The 18,091-nt window shown below is 41.4% G+C and overlaps 2 protein-coding genes across 2 annotated transcripts; one reads left to right on the forward strand and one right to left on the reverse strand. All coding sequences in view use genetic code 11, as the record gives it.

The window, feature by feature from the left end:
• Positions 1-44: 44 nt before the first annotated feature.
• On the reverse strand, positions 45-820 carry EGR_02158 (U6 snRNA-associated Sm-like protein LSm3; the record flags this gene model as incomplete). Its single annotated transcript, XM_024491407.1, has 4 exons — positions 45-125; positions 159-254; positions 645-755; positions 794-820. The coding sequence occupies 4 exons, from the start codon at positions 818-820 to the stop codon at positions 45-47; spliced, it is 315 nt and encodes a 104-aa protein (XP_024354260.1).
• Positions 821-2,367: 1,547 nt separating this feature from the next.
• On the forward strand, positions 2,368-17,343 carry EGR_02159 (Suppressor of cytokine signaling 7; the record flags this gene model as incomplete). The annotated part of the gene is made up of 8 exons (XM_024491408.1): positions 2,368-2,805; positions 5,919-6,206; positions 7,273-7,326; positions 7,403-7,544; positions 12,521-12,881; positions 14,679-15,675; positions 16,126-16,294; positions 16,859-17,343. The coding sequence occupies 8 exons, from the start codon at positions 2,368-2,370 to the stop codon at positions 17,341-17,343; spliced, it is 2,934 nt and encodes a 977-aa protein (XP_024354261.1).
• Between the last annotated feature and the right edge of the window lie 748 nt (positions 17,344-18,091).

The following is an 18,091-nucleotide window of genomic DNA, read 5'->3' on the forward strand; positions in this document are numbered from 1 at the left end:
CGTTATATAAATCTCATTACACGTACTACACAGAAAAGGGTATTTCATTGTTCCGCCTGTGGTGGGGATATGAGGATGATGCCATCGCCGCGGACAAAAAGCAGAGGAATGCTTCTTTTCGTCGTCTAGAAACGTGATCAGATAGGTAAACAAGATACCTTGTAGATCTCTTCATAGGTTTCTTCATCGAGTTCCAGCGTTGTTAGTGTCTCGTCAACATTGCCGAGGATTAAATTGAGATGGGAGTCGAAACCCTAACATCATGATGGTAAATGATCTCTGAGGTGGAAACAAGGCGGCAAAGTGGAACATAAGGCTACGGTGGACGAATTAAGTTGACTTCCGATGGTATAACGTGAGAAAGTACCGTTAAAGAGAGTTGCTGGAATTATAAGTGATAGAACAAGTGATTGGCGTCATTCCAATAAGTTTGGTTTGCCATTATCCACGGAGCGGGGAGATTGGTTAAAGAGTAAATTATCAGGTACTTAGTTGCTTTGCGAATTGTAAATAAAAGATAACTTTAAGTCGAAACTACCTAGGAAGACAGCGCAAAAGCAACAGACATTAATAATGCAGTAAAGTCAATAAGCACTAATAGTAGAGCAAAGCAAGCTACAAAGGGAAGTAATGTCAGCACTCACGTGGAGAACACCAACTAATTCTCTATTGTGACGCATTTTCACAAATACTTTTTCGTCCAGACTCAGTCGAATCAAATCTAGAGGTTCCTCAACCAACACAGGTTGCTCAAACTATGGTGTGGAACACAATAAAGAATTACGTAAATTACAGGAGGAGCTTCCTTCTCTTCTTCCATGAAGCCAGATTCAAACCAGTAACAGTGTGATTAGATAGATCAGAAGAAAAAGTGCAGCAGTTACGAATGGCAGGGACTCGTGATCTTAAAGGTGGCACGCACCTCGCCAATGCCATTAAAATGGTCAAGTCCGCCCGTGAAATAAAAAATTTAAATAAAATCTAGAAAAATCTCTTAAAATTTCGCCAAAAAGGGAAGCTTTTTTGTTTTTTAAAAATGTTATGGTAGACAATAAGTTTCCACAGCCTCACATGTTAGAAAATGTTATTGGAGCCTTCTTTTATAATAATAAATGACCGTTACATATGAAATGCCAAAAAGCGTCCAGGTGTATTGGTAAGGACCGGATTTAATGACAATATATGACAATCCAGAATAGGTGTCAAATGTCACAAGCGACTTCAAGTTAGTCAATAAGTGAAAGTTTGGAAATCATCAGATAGCATGCAATACGATGGTTGCTTAAGTCCCAGTTTTGGTGAGGATCCGCTTTGTCTTGTCCATTGTATTTCGCCGGGTGGCTGGCCCCTGGCCACTCTGGTACGCCTAATACCTTCTGTATGCTAAATATATATACTCTGCCCGAGTATTATGTCTTCTTATGTCTTCGGGGAGGTCTTGGGGCATCGCAAGCCTTTTAAGTGTGCAACAGGATGAAGTCGTAACGAAACATTGTGATTTTTGAGGCGCATGAGAAGCAGAATATGTAACGCACTCTTGCGCAGTATCTAGCATATTATTAATAGAATATTATTTGCACCAAGTTTGCCATTTTCTTTAAACTGTGTTTAAATTGTTATTGCGAAATTATGGTATTAGAATTAGCTGCTATGATCATGAGATATTATTTTTGGGGGTTATTTAGGGATATATATTTTGCCAAAGCAATAAGTCTATCCTTTTTTAATGGTACATTTTGTTTAGCGACTTCAGTTTCAATTATGATGAACACCTCTCTATTTTAGTTTCTACCTATGACCTTGGACGGTTGAGGTTTGTCGACGTATGTTTCTTCCCGCGTAGAGGCTGTTTTGTTTTGTATTTTGGTGGTTAGATCCCAGTATATTAAAAATCTTGGCCTCAATGCCATATTGTTGCTCTACTTTCTGCAACCAAAAGTCGCTTATGCAAATATGAGGAAAAGATTAAAAAACTGACCTTTTGTTAAATTACAGCAATTGCGAAGGCTTGCAGAGTTAATTTACCAAACGGTTGGGGTCCAGAAATGGTAATTTTCTTATTGAAAGTAAGGGTACGAGACTGTTTTATGTTTGACGATGGGCAATATTGTAATTATATTCTTGTGTCTTAGCGTCCAGTATTGTTTATTATTCGGAACGTTACTTAGTGAAACCATTGGCCTTTACATTCATGTACTGATTGTAGTTAAACGGGTCTGTAGGTCTCTTTAATACTGTGTCAGGCAGAACAAATTTTTCCTAATTCGCAACGTTTAATTTCCGCTGAAATCATGGTAAATGCGTTATATCCTTTTTTTAGTTAGATAAATGTCCTTACTTTTTGATTTTAACTAATATGCAGCAGAAATGTCCTCTGCTAAGGCAGGATCGGACCCTCTTACTTTGGTGATCGCTACAACCGTAGATACAGTCACGGCTACCCCACCTGTTGGTGAATCAGCATCAACAACACCTCAAATACATGTGCATCACTTTCACCATCAATCCTGCCTGCATCACCCGGAAGTGCTATTCACGACTCTGCCTACTGGTGCGCCTGTTGCATCTCGCTCCGAGGATGACTACGCCGTAGTCTTCAACTCCAACAACACCATCCGTTCCCCCTTTAGACCGACATTGCAGCCAGTAAACAGCAAACTCTCAACTGTCATTTTTACTGCGCCACGAAAAACTGTCTGCACTGCGGCCGTTAGACACCCAAGCCTGGCCTCTCTCGTTTTCCACCAGTCTCGCAACACACATTCACTGGAGCCTGTCTCACCATCTAATTCCCCTTTTTTCAATGTGGGTCTCGTTTAAACCCTTTTTTAGTCTTACAATTACATCTGCTACCGTAAACTATGGGATGAGCTTCTGTTGATTGCCATATTAACTTAAATTTTTTTATTTAGACAATATGATGATCTGGGTTCCGGTTACTTTTGCGGTTTCTTTGGTTAAAAGCAGATGATTCCTTGCTGCATTAGAATAAGTGTCATTTTACAACGATAGTATGGCGGAATAGTATTTATCATCCGAAATATGTTTTAACTATGAAATAGAGGTACCCACAAGTTCAGTGCGGATTCTTTTGGTTTGTATATTTTACTTCATGTTTCGTTTTGTTTTAGTATCGTTGATATCAAAATTACCCATGGATATGAAATTTGGCTTTTGAGCTGAATAATGCTCAAGTATCGCAGGCTAAGGCTGTTTCCGTGCCGTTTTTAAATGTGACTTTTGAAATTTTTTTACTACCTAATGTCATGAATATATCACTATGCGGTTATTTATATTCTTTGAATGTTTATGCTTCCCATAAACTAGTAAGTTTCCGATAGAATGCTATTCAGATCCGTCGAATCATTTTCCAGTTAAGTCTATCTTGCGCTGACCAGATTTTTTAAGGCGTAGCGCAACAATTTTTTACGATTGGAGTCCTCTGAATAGACTGTTGCTTTTGGAAATCGCTTGTCTCAGTAGGCTAAGTCTCTCTGCTTGTCAAAATCCCGCTATTTTTTCTCAACCAACCTTCAGAGATCCGCGAGTGCTTCCATCCCTTGCACAGCTATGGTCGTGACAAATCCACATTTAAATATATTTTGTTTAGAAGTAAACCTTTATAGTTTGTGAAACTAATGTGCATTTATATCAGTGTTTTTCGATTCCAACAATTTTCTCCACAGGAAAGCTAACCTTTGCATTTAAGTAACTGCGATCGAGCACTTATTCCTTTTGATTCCCCAAATGCCTCATTGTCAAAGCCGCCATCTGGTGTATGTACTTGTCAGTTCCATCAGGCTCCTCGTTAATTGTTCACCCTCCAGCTGGCGTCATTACCGCTTGCTTTAGACAAGCACACGCTTCAGAATGCGATGAGTCACGTAGAATTCCTGCTTGCATGTGATATCCGCTCGCGACAAAAGCCATGCCCACCACTTCCTCTTTGGTCGAAGGTCTAGGGCGGATGCCGAGTGAGTCAAACCTGCATCGTAGAGCTCATTCTGTCTAGTTTTATGTTCATTCTCTCAAATACAGTGAAACAATGCCTTGTAGGGTAAAGTCGTAGCAACCTGTAATGGCTTCACATAAACCCATGAACTCAAAAAACTGTGCGCATTTGTGCAAAATTCGGCTACAATTTGCATGACTAGATATTTTCGAGATTGCAAAAAGGTGTAAAAGACATCAATTTTGGCATTGATTATCCTAATTGTGGTAGTAAATGTAAACTAAATTGCCTTAAATGATGCCATTTCAGTTCCAGGGACCAACTTGCAGGCTCTCCATTTCTCCGCATTCATTTTTGTATTGGATTTTGGGGACTTCCTCTTTGTTTGAAGCTTACGTTAAAATAAGCACGCAAAACTCCATGACCAGATCAAAACAATCTCAAATATTGAAACTTTACATTCCTTTCTATCGGTTACAGTAAAAAGCACGAAGTTTTTTGATGGAATAGAGCCGTCGCTAAAATGTTGGAAAATGTTAAAATTTGACGACAGGCGCCTTACAATGGCTAAATCTGCTGCTTGAGGTTTTGGCTAGCTCTGATAGCGTTCATATGCATTAGAGTCGGAGTGAAAAATCGGGTTTGTGGATAATACCAATTATGATAGAATCGAATTCAAGGTCACGCAAGAGATAACCTTTGAACACCTCTGTTGCCATTGCATTTCTTTGGGACATCTTACAAGGAACACAAAATTATAGTTCAAACAACTAATTTAGTATCCATAGCTCATCAGGCCTAGATTGAAGTCGCCAATGATTAATTTTGTTTCACCATTCATGCTAGTTTGCTGTCAGATGAGGACTGATATCAGAAGAGCACGAACGATGATTATAACGGGAGATAAATTTGTTGCCGCCTCCTCCAAATTATTCTGTAATTTGGGTTGTTCGTCAGTGACGTCACGCATCCTGAATCACTACTTGAACGAGGCTGCAAGCCTTATAGTTGGGTGTAGTAGCAGTGAAAGCATGGTTATTAAAGGATGAGTGAAGTCTCCTTATTTACCCTTACAATATTCCGCTTGCTGCAGCTAAAGACGTTATAAGGTCAAAGTTTTGTCTCTAGTAATTGTGGCTCTCCAAATGTCTCAACGAAGCATGATTTATAGTACCGCCGAGGGAAGATTAACTCTTATTCGGTTTTCTAGTGTCAGTTGTTACAGAATCTGCGACAGATTTTTACTTTTCTCAAATTCCTCAATATACCTGTGTTATCCCTTAGTGTTTAACTATGCAATATGACCTAATTTAATAGTAGCTTGGAATATCCAGCACCCCTTGTCAACTGTCAGGAGACTTATAACCGCCATCTCCAAAAATGCACTAATCTTGATCCCCTGGCAGTAACGAGTGTTCCTTATGATTCTTCACAATCAAGACCTAGCAAAATCTCCCCTTTGATGCGCTAAGGTTCTGACAACTAGTTAAACAATAAAGTGAGTTGAAGAATGTGCGTTACTTTCATCCCGGTTTTGCATAGTCTTATGAGTTCCAGGCAAAAATCTACATTCTATAATCCTCAAAAAGGTGCTCAGTACATTCCACGTTCATAGCCTTCAAGCTTGTATAAATTCCGGCTTTTTTGCCGCCCCTAAGGTTTTGGCGAGTCAGAGGCCGAGCTGTTGACATTATTTCTATATACCCTCACCATCGTGACGACCTTGTAAATTCACATTGGCATAATTGTCGAAAAAATATAGTCATTCAATGAAAATAACACATGAAGAGGAGATCGTTGAATGTGCATCCTTTTTTCTCTGAACTAAAACGTCGCAAGTTAGTTAATTCCCGGTAGAAAAGATCTGCGAGATTTCATCTCATTTCGAGTTTAATAGGATAGAGTCGCATTCAAAGCAGATCTGGGAAAATTTACTTGTAGTGGTGAATCCGTTCCTGCCACCTAGAATGCCACCGGCACGTCGTCGACGTTCCCATCCCATACCTCCTCACCGCACTTCTTTCCGCGAGACCAACCGGGCGCTTCTGCCGGCGGCTCCTCAACCAGTGGTCTACACACCACTCCGACCAGCCTCTACGCCCAGACCATTCCAGGTCAGTCGGTCTCACAAAATAACACTCCCTCCCGTATCGTCCCAGGTTGGTCACCACTCATCCTCTTTTCCTTTCGTCTACCTTCGCTTCAATGCAAACCAAATTTTAACCCCTATGTTCTAAGAAGTATGGGTGTGGAAGTGAGCAAAGGATCTGGGAGCTTAGGAATCAAATGTTCAGTTAAAGCCGGTGTCTTTTACTTACAGATTTCTGGAGGAAATAGCTAAGATTAGACGTAAAAATGGCGGGTTCTTTTTGGGAGAACATGATCAAATTAATCGCTGGGACTATTTTGAACATTGGGCATTAAATAATTGCACCTTTGTTAATAAATAACAGGTAAGAATTGATAGTTGGGAAATTAAGGTACCGAAGTCTTGTATTCTATCCATTAAATAATCCCAATGTTGTTCAGTGTCTTTTTAGTAAAATTTGAGACATGATTCACTGAGAAGCTGTTCTCTATTTGTGTCTAATTACTTTTAGCTTTCGGCGTTTAGCTATACCATTCAAGGGTTCATGAGGATGTTTTTTCTCAATTTCATTTTAGCTTCTGGATTGTTCAGTCGATTTAACAGCTTGAAAACCTGAGTTATCAATGCCATTTCATTTGGTACATCAAACTGTGCTGTGTCTGACTGAATTGAACCCACATACAGTCAGTGATTTAAGAAAAGATTGAGTTTGTTGGCAATGCATAATATCTAAGCCTTATATGAACCAAAAATATTAATTATTCTTCAAATAAGATCCTCCCTAAACGGTGTTTCTTGTGTTATGATTCATTCTGAAAAAAATGGGGACAATTGTAGCGAGTGCATTTCCTCATTGGATCTTATAACTTAATTTGTATTACTGATAAGTAAGTTCTAACACAATGGATTTACTATTCATGGGCATCGAAATCCACTAAACGGGTTTAAAATAGGTGTATGCAATTTTCTGACCAAATGTACATATCAATTTAAAGTCTTTGTCTTTGAGAAGGCCGTATTTCAGGAGTTTTAACCTGATCAAGTCCCACGAGGCCTTCTTTCCCCCCCCCCCCCCCTAACTTAGGTGTTTTAACCGCGTTCTCCGGACTTTCAGTTCAAAAGTGCATTTTAAATCATGGAGCTCTTGGGTGTGACCCTCTTCTACCTGATCCATCTCAGCTCTCCTAGTCATTGTGTGTATTTTGGCCTCTGCCTTGTCTTCACTTCGAAGAGGCAGCACCAGCAGCAGCAGCAGCAGCAAAAGCCGCCTAGCAATATCGATTGGGTGGGGATGCGTGGCCGTACTCAGTGCTTGGACGCGTGAGCGTGCGTGCCTGTAAGTGCCCACCTCCTCCCCTCAGCTTGCTGCGCGTGCGCATGGCGTGTCACTAACACCGACAACAGCAGAAGCATTGCAAGCACGCCTATTTTGGCGTAGTGCCAAACTCCCCAGTCCCTGGGGTGGTTTTTCTAAGTGGGAGTTTGTTTATTCCCGCCTTACTGGTAACACTAGTCATTAGGTCAGCCCTGTTTTTGCCGTTTTAGCTAGTCTGAAGCTCACTAGCCACCTTCGGACTAGTCGCCTTAAATAAAGGAGTCTGAATATTCCAGAGTCAAAGCGAACACCTACATGTCCAAATGCGAAACGTGCTAATAAGACAACTGTAGTGGCAGACTGTTGCAAAATGCCCTCATTGTAGACATTTAAGTTCACAAGCTTAACAAATGAACTTCGTCTTTTCAAAAAAATTCTTTTGAACTATCGGTTGTTGGTTAAGGTTTTTTGACGAATCATGTCAGATTGGTCGCAAACATACGTGGGTGTTATAAACGAATTGCTGATCAAAGGAGCGCCCATTCATTCGTCTTTGGTCCGGTCTGCTATGATTCTAGCTACCCAGCGATCATGGTTTCATGGGCGAAAATTGCGTTCCATGAATCATCTCTGATTGTAGTGGAAATTTCTACCAAAACAATTTTTCGATACCGTTGAGAATTTCTGGTGGGATTTCTGGACATTCACGAACTCATAAAAGATACGTATTAACCTAAATGCGAACATACACATTTTGTGCCATTGGAATATGTTTAATTCTCGAATGTGTTTCCTATCTAACATAATCCGTTATTCTCTGCCAACGGCAGATTTGGAGTCGGTAGACAAGCTGTTACTGCATGAGTATCTACGTTTAACGTATAATTTATTTCGCAATTCTATGTCATTCTTAAATGGGATTTTTCGCTGCCACTTGACCTTCTGTGTGCCAAACTTTCGCGACCAAAATTCATAAAAATCCGGCGTTCATTTGTTATCGCTACTTCACTTTATGACCCACTTCTTCCATTGTATTGTTTACTTGGACTTCTGTTTGTGCTTATTTTAATTTTACAGAAGTTCATTTAATGCTATTAATAAGTATACCCCAATTTTAAAACAGGAACAAGCGGCAACTTCACTGTGTCTTCCCGAATGGTCATGCTACTTGTAGAGTTTTGTATAATTTTTTGGTATCACTAGAGGTTATCATTTGGCACTTAGAATTTATTTACTAAATAAAACAGGAAATATGGCGCTTAACTGAAACTTACCATAGGCCTAGATTACTCGCGCTTGATAGTTGTAGCTCAGATTTGTTTGTGATGATAAGGGCATAGGAAGGAGACCTATCAAATTTCGGGAATAATCCTAATTCATCTTACATAGATTCACGATAGGCACTTGGATTAAGGTTGGGCGCCCTTAGGTGAAGAAAAAAGAGCTCGTTGGATTGGTTCCTGTCGATGAAAATAACGGGTGAACAAGGTTGTTTTCCTACCTAGGTAACCCATGTCAGAATCACGAATAGAGCGGGCATCACATTAGCCACTTGGGCCTGCCTCGCGCATGGAAACGTCTGGTTTGGAAGATAGAATTTACTACTGAAAATAGCCTGCCAGTAATAAATGGGTGTTCGTAGTGCCGTCTGGGCGGTTATTGAATTTGTCGTTTTTTATATATCCAAGCTAAATTGTTTTCAGGTATTGTAATGTATTTGTTTTGGGGTTCGTCACTGATAAAACCAGAAATCTGACGTCATTGACCTAATCAAATCTAGTCCTCCCAAAGAACGTGGTTTCTGCGGCAAATGATCGGCGTCGTAGACGGAATTTTGACTCGTAAGATTATGATTTGATTGTTGGTTTAATTTGAAAGTGCGTGAACTAGAAGTTAGCGTTTTGTATACTAAGGTAATTTTATTAAAATAATTCAGATAAGGCATCGATACTGGTTAGGATCGAGGTGTTTGATGCTTCGGGTAAAAAAACGATATTACTTTAGTTCTACACATATGGGAATTCCTGACTCTCATGCACATTTAGTGGTACAGTGATCTTGTATTCTTGGTGGCCTCTGTAAGAAATGAACGTTCAGTCAATTTTAGCTGTTTCGGTTAAAAAGACAGTATTTTTGTCCTGAAAGCGTGTAATTCGAGCACATGACCGGTCGGTGATTCGACGCTTTCATTTTTAATCCTAAAATATTTGCATCATTTTAGTATCTACTTAACAATGCCACAAATTTGGAATATGTTAAAACGAAGCAACTCAAAGAACAGTGGTTGAGACAGGGCTGGCCGTGCGCAGGCTTATCTGTATCTTGCCGATTCGTTGCACAGAGGGGTTCAGCGGTAGGACTTACTACGTGACAGGGTGTGACGGCGATATTGGCCATGACACATTTTCGCCCACCCGTCCGTCTAGTTGTCTGGTCCTGTACTTTTGGTAGCCCATTCAGCCAAATGATTCACTGCACCGATGATTCAACACTAAACCTTTATCCTGTTGGAGGAACAGAAAACCTCTCCAGAGTGAGTCATGGAGAGTTGTATTGGTTTTTGGAAACGATCGTCCTTTAGTAACAGTACCTTATGTAGCTTAAAAAAATTAGAAGTTTGCCTAACACTGGACTCTAATCACCAGCTCTAGAGCATCGCTTCAATAATGCTCTGTTTTAGCCACTGTTAAGTTGAATATTTACCTAGTTATAGGCATCCAAAGCCTTCAAATTGAGTCACATTAGAATTAGCCAGTTAGGACGGTAAAACCTCTTCTATTTTGACATTTTGTACTTGATTTACAGATTCTGTTAATCGTTCCACAAATGACTTCCGAGGTGAATCATTTTACTCAAGACGAAGATTGACGGTGGTTATGTGGTAAATAGCACCCCATAAATTTCTCTGGTATAGCAAGGGGGCCTTCACTTAGGTGTCGGGTGGTTCGTTCTGCTGATTTGGATACATTGTAGTGCACAACAAGCGTTGCCACTTACGTCTTGCTACTTTTTATGCTTTGTGCTATCTTTAAGCCGCCGTTCTTTCACCCTGCCCAGCCTTCGCCGTAATCAGTCGCGACTTTCAACACTTCCAAGGCGCATATTCCAAGCGCTTATTGCCCTTCCTGATTACCTACTTCACAAATTGCAATGAGAACCTCTTAACATCACTCCTGATGACCTATTTATTTTTGGCATTGACCAGTACATTTGATGTCGTAACTGATAGGTGCCTGAAGTAGAAACCATGTTTTAATTCGTATGCCATTGTCATGGTAGATTATATTACAATTGGCTCACTTAAAGTCAACGAGTCTAATTCAAATGCCTCCGATTTATTTACCCCTTATCTCATAGGTTAATTCATTCAACTTTTGCATAAAATTACGTTAATCAGCCAAATACTTCAAACGATCTCAACTTCGAAACCACTAATTCTCATTAAATGCACCAAACATAGACGACAAGGATCTGTTTTGCATTTCTGATGTTGCGTAAACAGGAAGCTTTGCTGATCTTTTGAACCTTTTGATTTTTTAAAGCATAATCTTCAGCATTAAAAATAAGGTCACAGAACAATCGTCGTTTGATTAAACACAAAGAAGTCGGAAGATATTGCTCAAAGTGTGTAAAACAATGTGTAGGCAGGAGTTGTGCTGAACTACAGTAACTCAGCCTACGGACGAACTATTATAGCATGCTGAGACAGCTGTAAATGTATTGTCGACGTACAGTAGGAGTTGGGTCTACTTGCGTGGCCCAAAGGTCAGGCCAGAGACCTGATTGACTCGTTTTCAAAACCAAGAGATAAGCAGGTAACGCGTTGCATAGCCCCTCGCCTCTTTTGAGGGTCGTTCCCTGCGCTCCCCTTGGTCAACCTCCCGTGTCAGCCATCACAACGTAATTGCTGTTGTAAGAAAAACACCCACGAACCAACCGTGCCAGTCGTAGAGTTTTCATGCAACTGAGAAGATACTTGACAGCAAAGTCACCGATCTCTCTTGGCAACTCTACTTGATCTGGAGTTTTTTCCAGTACGGGACCTGTGTCGGGAGAAGGAAGAATGTGCCAACTATCGTGCGTTGCCCATCGCTAGCCGTAGGAACACTGGCCTAAAAACAGCCATTTAACAAAGGACGAGACTTACCATAGTTTCTTGGGAATAAGATTTCGTACTCATTCCTCTTTGTCACTGTTCTCACTTCAGTACTACCCAGCCATATCTATATGGATTCTCCATTTAGCTAGTAGAGAATTGGAAGGGGTACCGCATGTTCACGTAATTAATGTCCCTATACAGGTACGGTAGACGGCTCTTTAACGAACCTACTCACATGGTTCACGGCTAGTGCCGCTTCAGCAGTCAATAGGTTTTTTGGAGAACTAAAGACTGGAGTAGTTGTCCAAAGTGGATGTCATTTTTAGACCTGCTGGGGGTCGTTACGAATTCTTCCATTCACAACATATGCACTTCTTCCGTCTTGCTAAGGTTCATCATCCAGGATAGTTGTCCTTTAAGACCGAGTTCAGTTTTCACTGTCACCGATGAAGACGAAAGAGGACAATACTCGGATGGAATGTGTACTGACGAAGCTCAGAAGGGCTTAGGGCTGTCTGCATTGTCCGAACACCAAGCCACCTGGAAGAGATACAGTGGCCGAGCCCTAAATGGCCTGTCACCAAAACCGAGAGTTAGCCAAACAAGTAGCATAATACTCTGTTTCATACAAAAAAATTTGCCCATTTTTATCCTAATAACATTGACTTGTTTCTCTGAGGATGGGGTGTTTTTCAAGCAATGGACTGTCATAATTACCTCCATTTCATAATCTGAAAGTAGTCAAGAGCGAAATACTAGATTTTGGTGCTTTCTTTCTGTTTTCTTCAAAGAGAGGCCACCCAGTATGTAAACATATTCAAAGTAGTACAAAATACTGGGATCTCATGCCATTTGGGTGGTATTCACTTCTGCTTTGTTGACTGTGCTTACTACAACTGATTTTCCGGCTTCTCGTATTGCAAGAAGATTCCTTTAATCTGAGTGGTACCTTCTCTGCTAACGTTGGATGCGTTTCAAATAAAAGCTAAAAAATATGGCATACAATTTCCATGAATATCCTTGTTACAAGAAACCACAGCGGCTGACAGAGACGTTGATTTATAGTTAACTTTGTCCCTGAACGTGTTATCGCATTGGACCCAGATGATCCCTCAGTCTACTACCCATTGACCACAACCAGCTACAGCGTCCAGACCACCACGACCGATCAACAACGAGGATGTCCCAACACTCCCGATCCAACTCCTTCTAACAATCTGACAGACCGTCTGCTTCGATGGTTCCGTGCTGGCGAAACCGCCGGTGGTGGTCGAGACTCGACTGCTGATAGTTTGTACGCACAACGACGCAGAAGCAAAAGTCAACCACCTCAACACCAGCGGCGTGTCCAGTTGATGCAAATTGATCCAAGGTGCGTGCAGGCTGCGCTGGAGGTGACCACCAAAAATACCGCGAAACGAAATGAGTAAGCAATGCTTAAAAGGATCAAAAACTATTTGAGGTTAAGAAATTTTTCATTTGATAAGGCCCCCCGTTTTAATTTGGTGAATTTTAGTTATGCATCAAGACGCTTCTGTGCTGTATTGAATAGTCGTTTTAATTAAGAAATATTTCTGATGCGAGCATGGTTTAGTAACTTATCACACACATGAAGCACGTTCTTGCTACTCAGGCTGTTTCAAAAGTTTTGAGGCAAAACTGGTTTGCCATTTCAAAAAGTGGGGCGAAGATTTGTTCTACTTAAAATTTAATTCATCATTTTTTTCAGAAGTCGAAAACTTACTTCTGTCCGTGATTTTCTGCTTAGTTTTAGCTTCCGCATACTTGAAAATGTTACCAAGACTTTAAAAAAGTAAATATCGTGGATTTAGTCTTGTGTGTAGTGTCTGACGACAAATATTGCCACTAGTTGCGACGTTTTTTCCCAACTTTCATCGTCTTGTCTTTTGTTGGGTCATTATGTACTTCACATTTAAGTAAATTCCTTTCACAAAAACTGGAGAAAACTTTATCTCGTGTCGTTGATCGAGTGAATAGGTTGTTTTGAGATCGCAATTTAACAAATACATGGTTCATTTAAATGAGTCTTGCTACTTAGCTAGACTTGTTCGTGTGCTTACAGTCATTGGGATCAGGAACTAGCATACTACTAGTTAGCGGTGTTATTCCTGTTTGTATTCAAGTTTGTAAACTCACAATCGTAGTACTTCGTTTGTTTTCCTCTCAGTTTTGGTAACGGGCCACTTAGGGGTTCCGCCTTTGTACCTCCACCGGGCAGCCTGGCCTCTGGGCCATGCCAGTAGTCCTTGGTCCCTTCTATGTGTCATTGACATATTCGGCTCTAGTATTGTCTTCTTTTGCCTTCGGGGAAGTCTCGGAGCGATACAAAACAAGTGGGGTTTTTGGATACAATCTTAAAACTTATCTCCAACTTTATTCTCTACAAGTGATGCTTAGATTTCTTAGTTGGGTTTTTTTGCAATTTTTTTATTTTTTTTTTGTTTTAGATGTCCAATCCGTAATTGTTGATATTTTAATTAACTAAGATAATTGTGTTCAAAATAGCGTATTTGGTTTGTTGAAAAACAACTTCTACTGCTGCTCTTATCTAATGCACAACCTACTTAGATTCTTCGATGATTCCATCGTGAATGTGTTTATCGAATTCCGTCTGCAAACTCCCAGAGATTAATCCTCTCAAAAGTTTTGATTTTAATTTACTAATTAAAAATGCACATTTTGAGCATCTATACCTTGCAACGAAAAATCTTATTTTTAGATCACTTTATTAACTTTCCGTCAAAACACTTCGTCCATTTACTGGTAAACAATGTGAATTTGAATGCAGTTTAAGTGTTGTCTTATTAGTGCTTGGAGTTTGGCGATATGCTATGTTTAGCAAACTAGTGCATAAAACCTTCACGTAGATGTAGGCTTTTGTAGGTCGCATGTTGAATTCGCAAAACTGCAAGGCCTAGCATCCACAAAGTAATATTAGACTAGCATTTTTTGACATTGCATTAATCCTAGAAGCGAAAATTGCAAATCCTTTTCCGATTGCGGCGTGAGTCAGCATGAGAAATAATGGTGCATTTGCTTCCGTCTTTCCTTAGTGTTGGTATTAAGGATTGCGCTAAATTGCGGATTTTATAACAGATTTTCCATTAATGCTTTGTGGTTATACCATGATTTAAGATTCATCCGTGAGGTGGGAGAATTAAGGAGTATTATTCTAATGGAGATTTTAACCAATCCCCTGCAGGCCGACACAGCATCAACGACCCAAAGCTCTGGTGTCTCCACCCAATGGGTCCTACCCAGCACCCTCCAGTCGTCGACGCCAACTTTCACCAGCTCCCTGCACCTGCAGTCACCACCACCAACCGCAACTCCATCCGACACCTCAACAGGTCTCCCTCGCCTCTCCCGTCGATCATCAACACCGCAGCCGCCTTCCTCGCTGGCTCTTCCCCTGTGGTCCTCATCAGAAACATTCCCTTTCCCCACCGCCCACTTGCCCCCCCCGTGTCGTGCCTCCGCCCCCGCCTCCGCCCCCGCCTCCGCCACCCAGAAGCATTGCTGTAAAACTCAAGCCAGCTACACGCAATGTGGAAGTGCAAACTCAGCCTGATTCCATCCCTGCTTGTCGCTGTGCTTCCACGGGCATTGAACCTGCTCTCTGTGGCATTGACGGCCTTACTGGGTGTTGCGGTGGTGAGCACAAACAGCACATAATGCTGCACCACTACCACTTCCACCATTACTATCACTGCGAGCCTCTGGAACCACCTAGCACTCCTGCCACAAATACCACAACTTCAACTGCTGGTGCTGTTGCTGAGGCCGTGGATTCAAGGCCCTCTTCTCCGCTGATAAAGCTCTCTGTTAATTGGCCACCAAACGCGGCGATTTCTGTTGAAGAGCAAGAGGAGGAGGAAGGGGAGAATGGGAACGAAGTTCCCAATTTCGTAAATGCGGTAGATTGTCAAGCTGATGATAACTGCGCAATGGTAGAGCAGCTGACCGACGGCGACCCACCAGCACCCGTTTCGGACGCACTTCGGGCGATCGAGTCAGCGAAAGTGGAGACACCGACCGGACAGCTGGCCAGACCGAGCTTTAAGGTGGAAGATGTGGGAACGAGGAACGAGGAGCCTCCGACACGGGTTTTGTTAAATACGCAGGTTCCATTAATGGTGGATGCCAATCAAACGGATCAAAGGAGGATCTTCTTGCAAAATATAAACCAATTGAAGCGGGTAAATGCTCGAGAAACGTCAGTAGTGACGATTTTAGAGAATATTAGACCACATTATTATCGTTTAAAAGCAACTTGGATTATCATCAATTTCATTTGTCTTGAAATATCGAACCTGACAATTCCCTGTTATAGTTTTATGCCAGAGGTATATTATTTCAATTTTTAAATTCACATTATTCCAAACTTTCACTTTTAATATTGCGTGCAACTTATCTGTCGGAACACGGACTTGAAAGTGGCCTCTTTTGAATATAGGCCTACCTACACGTACTCATTCTGAAGAAAGTAATTGGTAAATATTCCGTGTTTATGGGACCTTGCAATGTTTGAAATATTGTCTTTATGTGAATAAATTTGTTTTCCAGCGGTTTAAAATTTGAGTCTTGTTTTACCAACGGAAAGCGAAATTGGAGCCACCTTGTCAAATTTTATCCTTTGACCACTGCAGACTGGATGGTATTGGGGTCCGCTTACCATAGAAGAAGCTGAGTTGCTGCTGAAAGACCGACCAAACGGCAGTTTTCTCGTTCGTGACAGTGGACACGAGCTCTACATTTTGAGTGTCAGTTTTCGGGCTGAAAATCGCACCTATCATACTCGTATTGAACATACTGGTGGTAAATTTCTGATTATATCCGTTTTTTCATTACTGTTTCTTTCATCAACTGTATTGGTACAATTCTAAACCACTCTGTGTAGTTTCGAATATTAAAGCGCTTATAATCGCGCCTTGCTGCATTTATGTCTACTGCGACTCCTGGTCGTGTTTAGCCTTTGCAGTGACAGTGTAGACTGTGCCAACGTTAATCTGTCGGTATCCCGGATGCCTGGTCTTGAACATAGGTTGGTTTTACTGCCTCGATCGTGTTGCCTCCTTGGTCATGTCGCTAATTTAGTAACTGATCGAACTTATTGATAAAACTTCCTGAACGGTCGTTTGCGTCGTCTTGTCACTTAAATATCTACAAATTATTCTCCTACCTCTGTAACATTCGTGAAATTGAAAACGCCCTCGAAGATTTTATCCTCCAAACTACACTGACTGTAATTGGATTGATTAAAGGCCTTAATGAAAAAGTTACTGTAGCTCTATCGTGTCTAATGGCCGCTCCACCTATTCGTTGGGCCATCTTAACTGGCTTTGGATGCATCCAATTTTTATGCCGTATGTTTTATTTCAGGGAAATTCGGTTTTGCGGTGCAAGGAGACGCCGACACTACATCACCGAGCATTGCCCAGTTCATTAATCACGTGATTGCGGAATCAGAGCGGGGTCGAACACGTTTCTTCCTACGGCAATCCGTACTTACGACTTCAGCCAACCATCAGGGTAGTGGTACAACCGACCATTTAGATGAGAACCATCACGTAGAAGCACGTCTCCTCTACCCAGTATCACGGTTCTTTGTCGTACACTCATTAGCTCACCTCTGTCGATTTGAAATCCTTCTCAAGGTCCGCAAGGACCACATTGACCTCCTACCACTGCCAGAGCGTTTAAAAAAGTACCTCCATGAACGTCAGTACTACACGGAGTTTGTGCAAGCCTATCTTGAATCCGTGGGACACCTCCTGCCAAACAATAGGGTAGAAAAAACAGAAGCCATCACCACTTCCATGTCAGAGGTGGCACTGGAGGAAGATGAGATAGAGGATCACGTATAGAAAGTTTTCTGATAGCCTTCATGATATTGCGCATTCTATACATATGTCTTTACATTAGTTGGTAGACGAGTGCTACTCCGTATTTTTTGCTCGTTTTTCTGCCTTCCTCTATCTTTCCGCCTCCTGCCCACTCTCCCTCTTGTAACATTTCTCTTATGGTATCTTCTCCCTTCCGTGAAAATTGCGTAAGCGCTTGTTTCTGTACGCAAAAATTGACTGAATGGCGCTTTGAGATAAAGATGCGACAGCAGTCACCACGTTGGGCCGGATCCCTGAGTGGTTTGCGAGGGGAACATGGCAGTTTACTAATTCAACTTAAGTAGCAATAACCCCAGAGGTTGATTTGGCCAGCGAGTTTAAAGCTTGATTTAGTACTTCCCGTGAATTTAATTTACCCCATTTCCGTATCCAAAGCTGCAGATATCGAGTACCGCAATGGTCTGTTGTTTACTAAAGTATCAGGGCTGCCCACTTCCAAAAATGGAATAAAGCTGTAGACGTGGTGGTGCGAGCTGTGGTTGCGACAAGGCTGTTGATGTACCAGTCGGTGTTTGTGTGGTAGCTACAGTAACATCACTGCACACTGAGCTAGAATGAGTCTGCCCTGAAAAAGGCAGCCGTTTATGTAGTGGGATACCAAAAGATCTCAGATGTTACCTACGGTCAATTCCGTAGTAAGTTTTGTCTGATAACCAGGGTTGGGAACCGCGCTAAGTGCCTAATCTCAAATTTTACTTTTAATTAGTAC

Source organism: Echinococcus granulosus (genome assembly GCF_000524195.1).
Source record: "Echinococcus granulosus chromosome Unknown EG_S00009, whole genome shotgun sequence".
NCBI lineage: Eukaryota > Metazoa > Platyhelminthes > Cestoda > Cyclophyllidea > Taeniidae > Echinococcus > Echinococcus granulosus.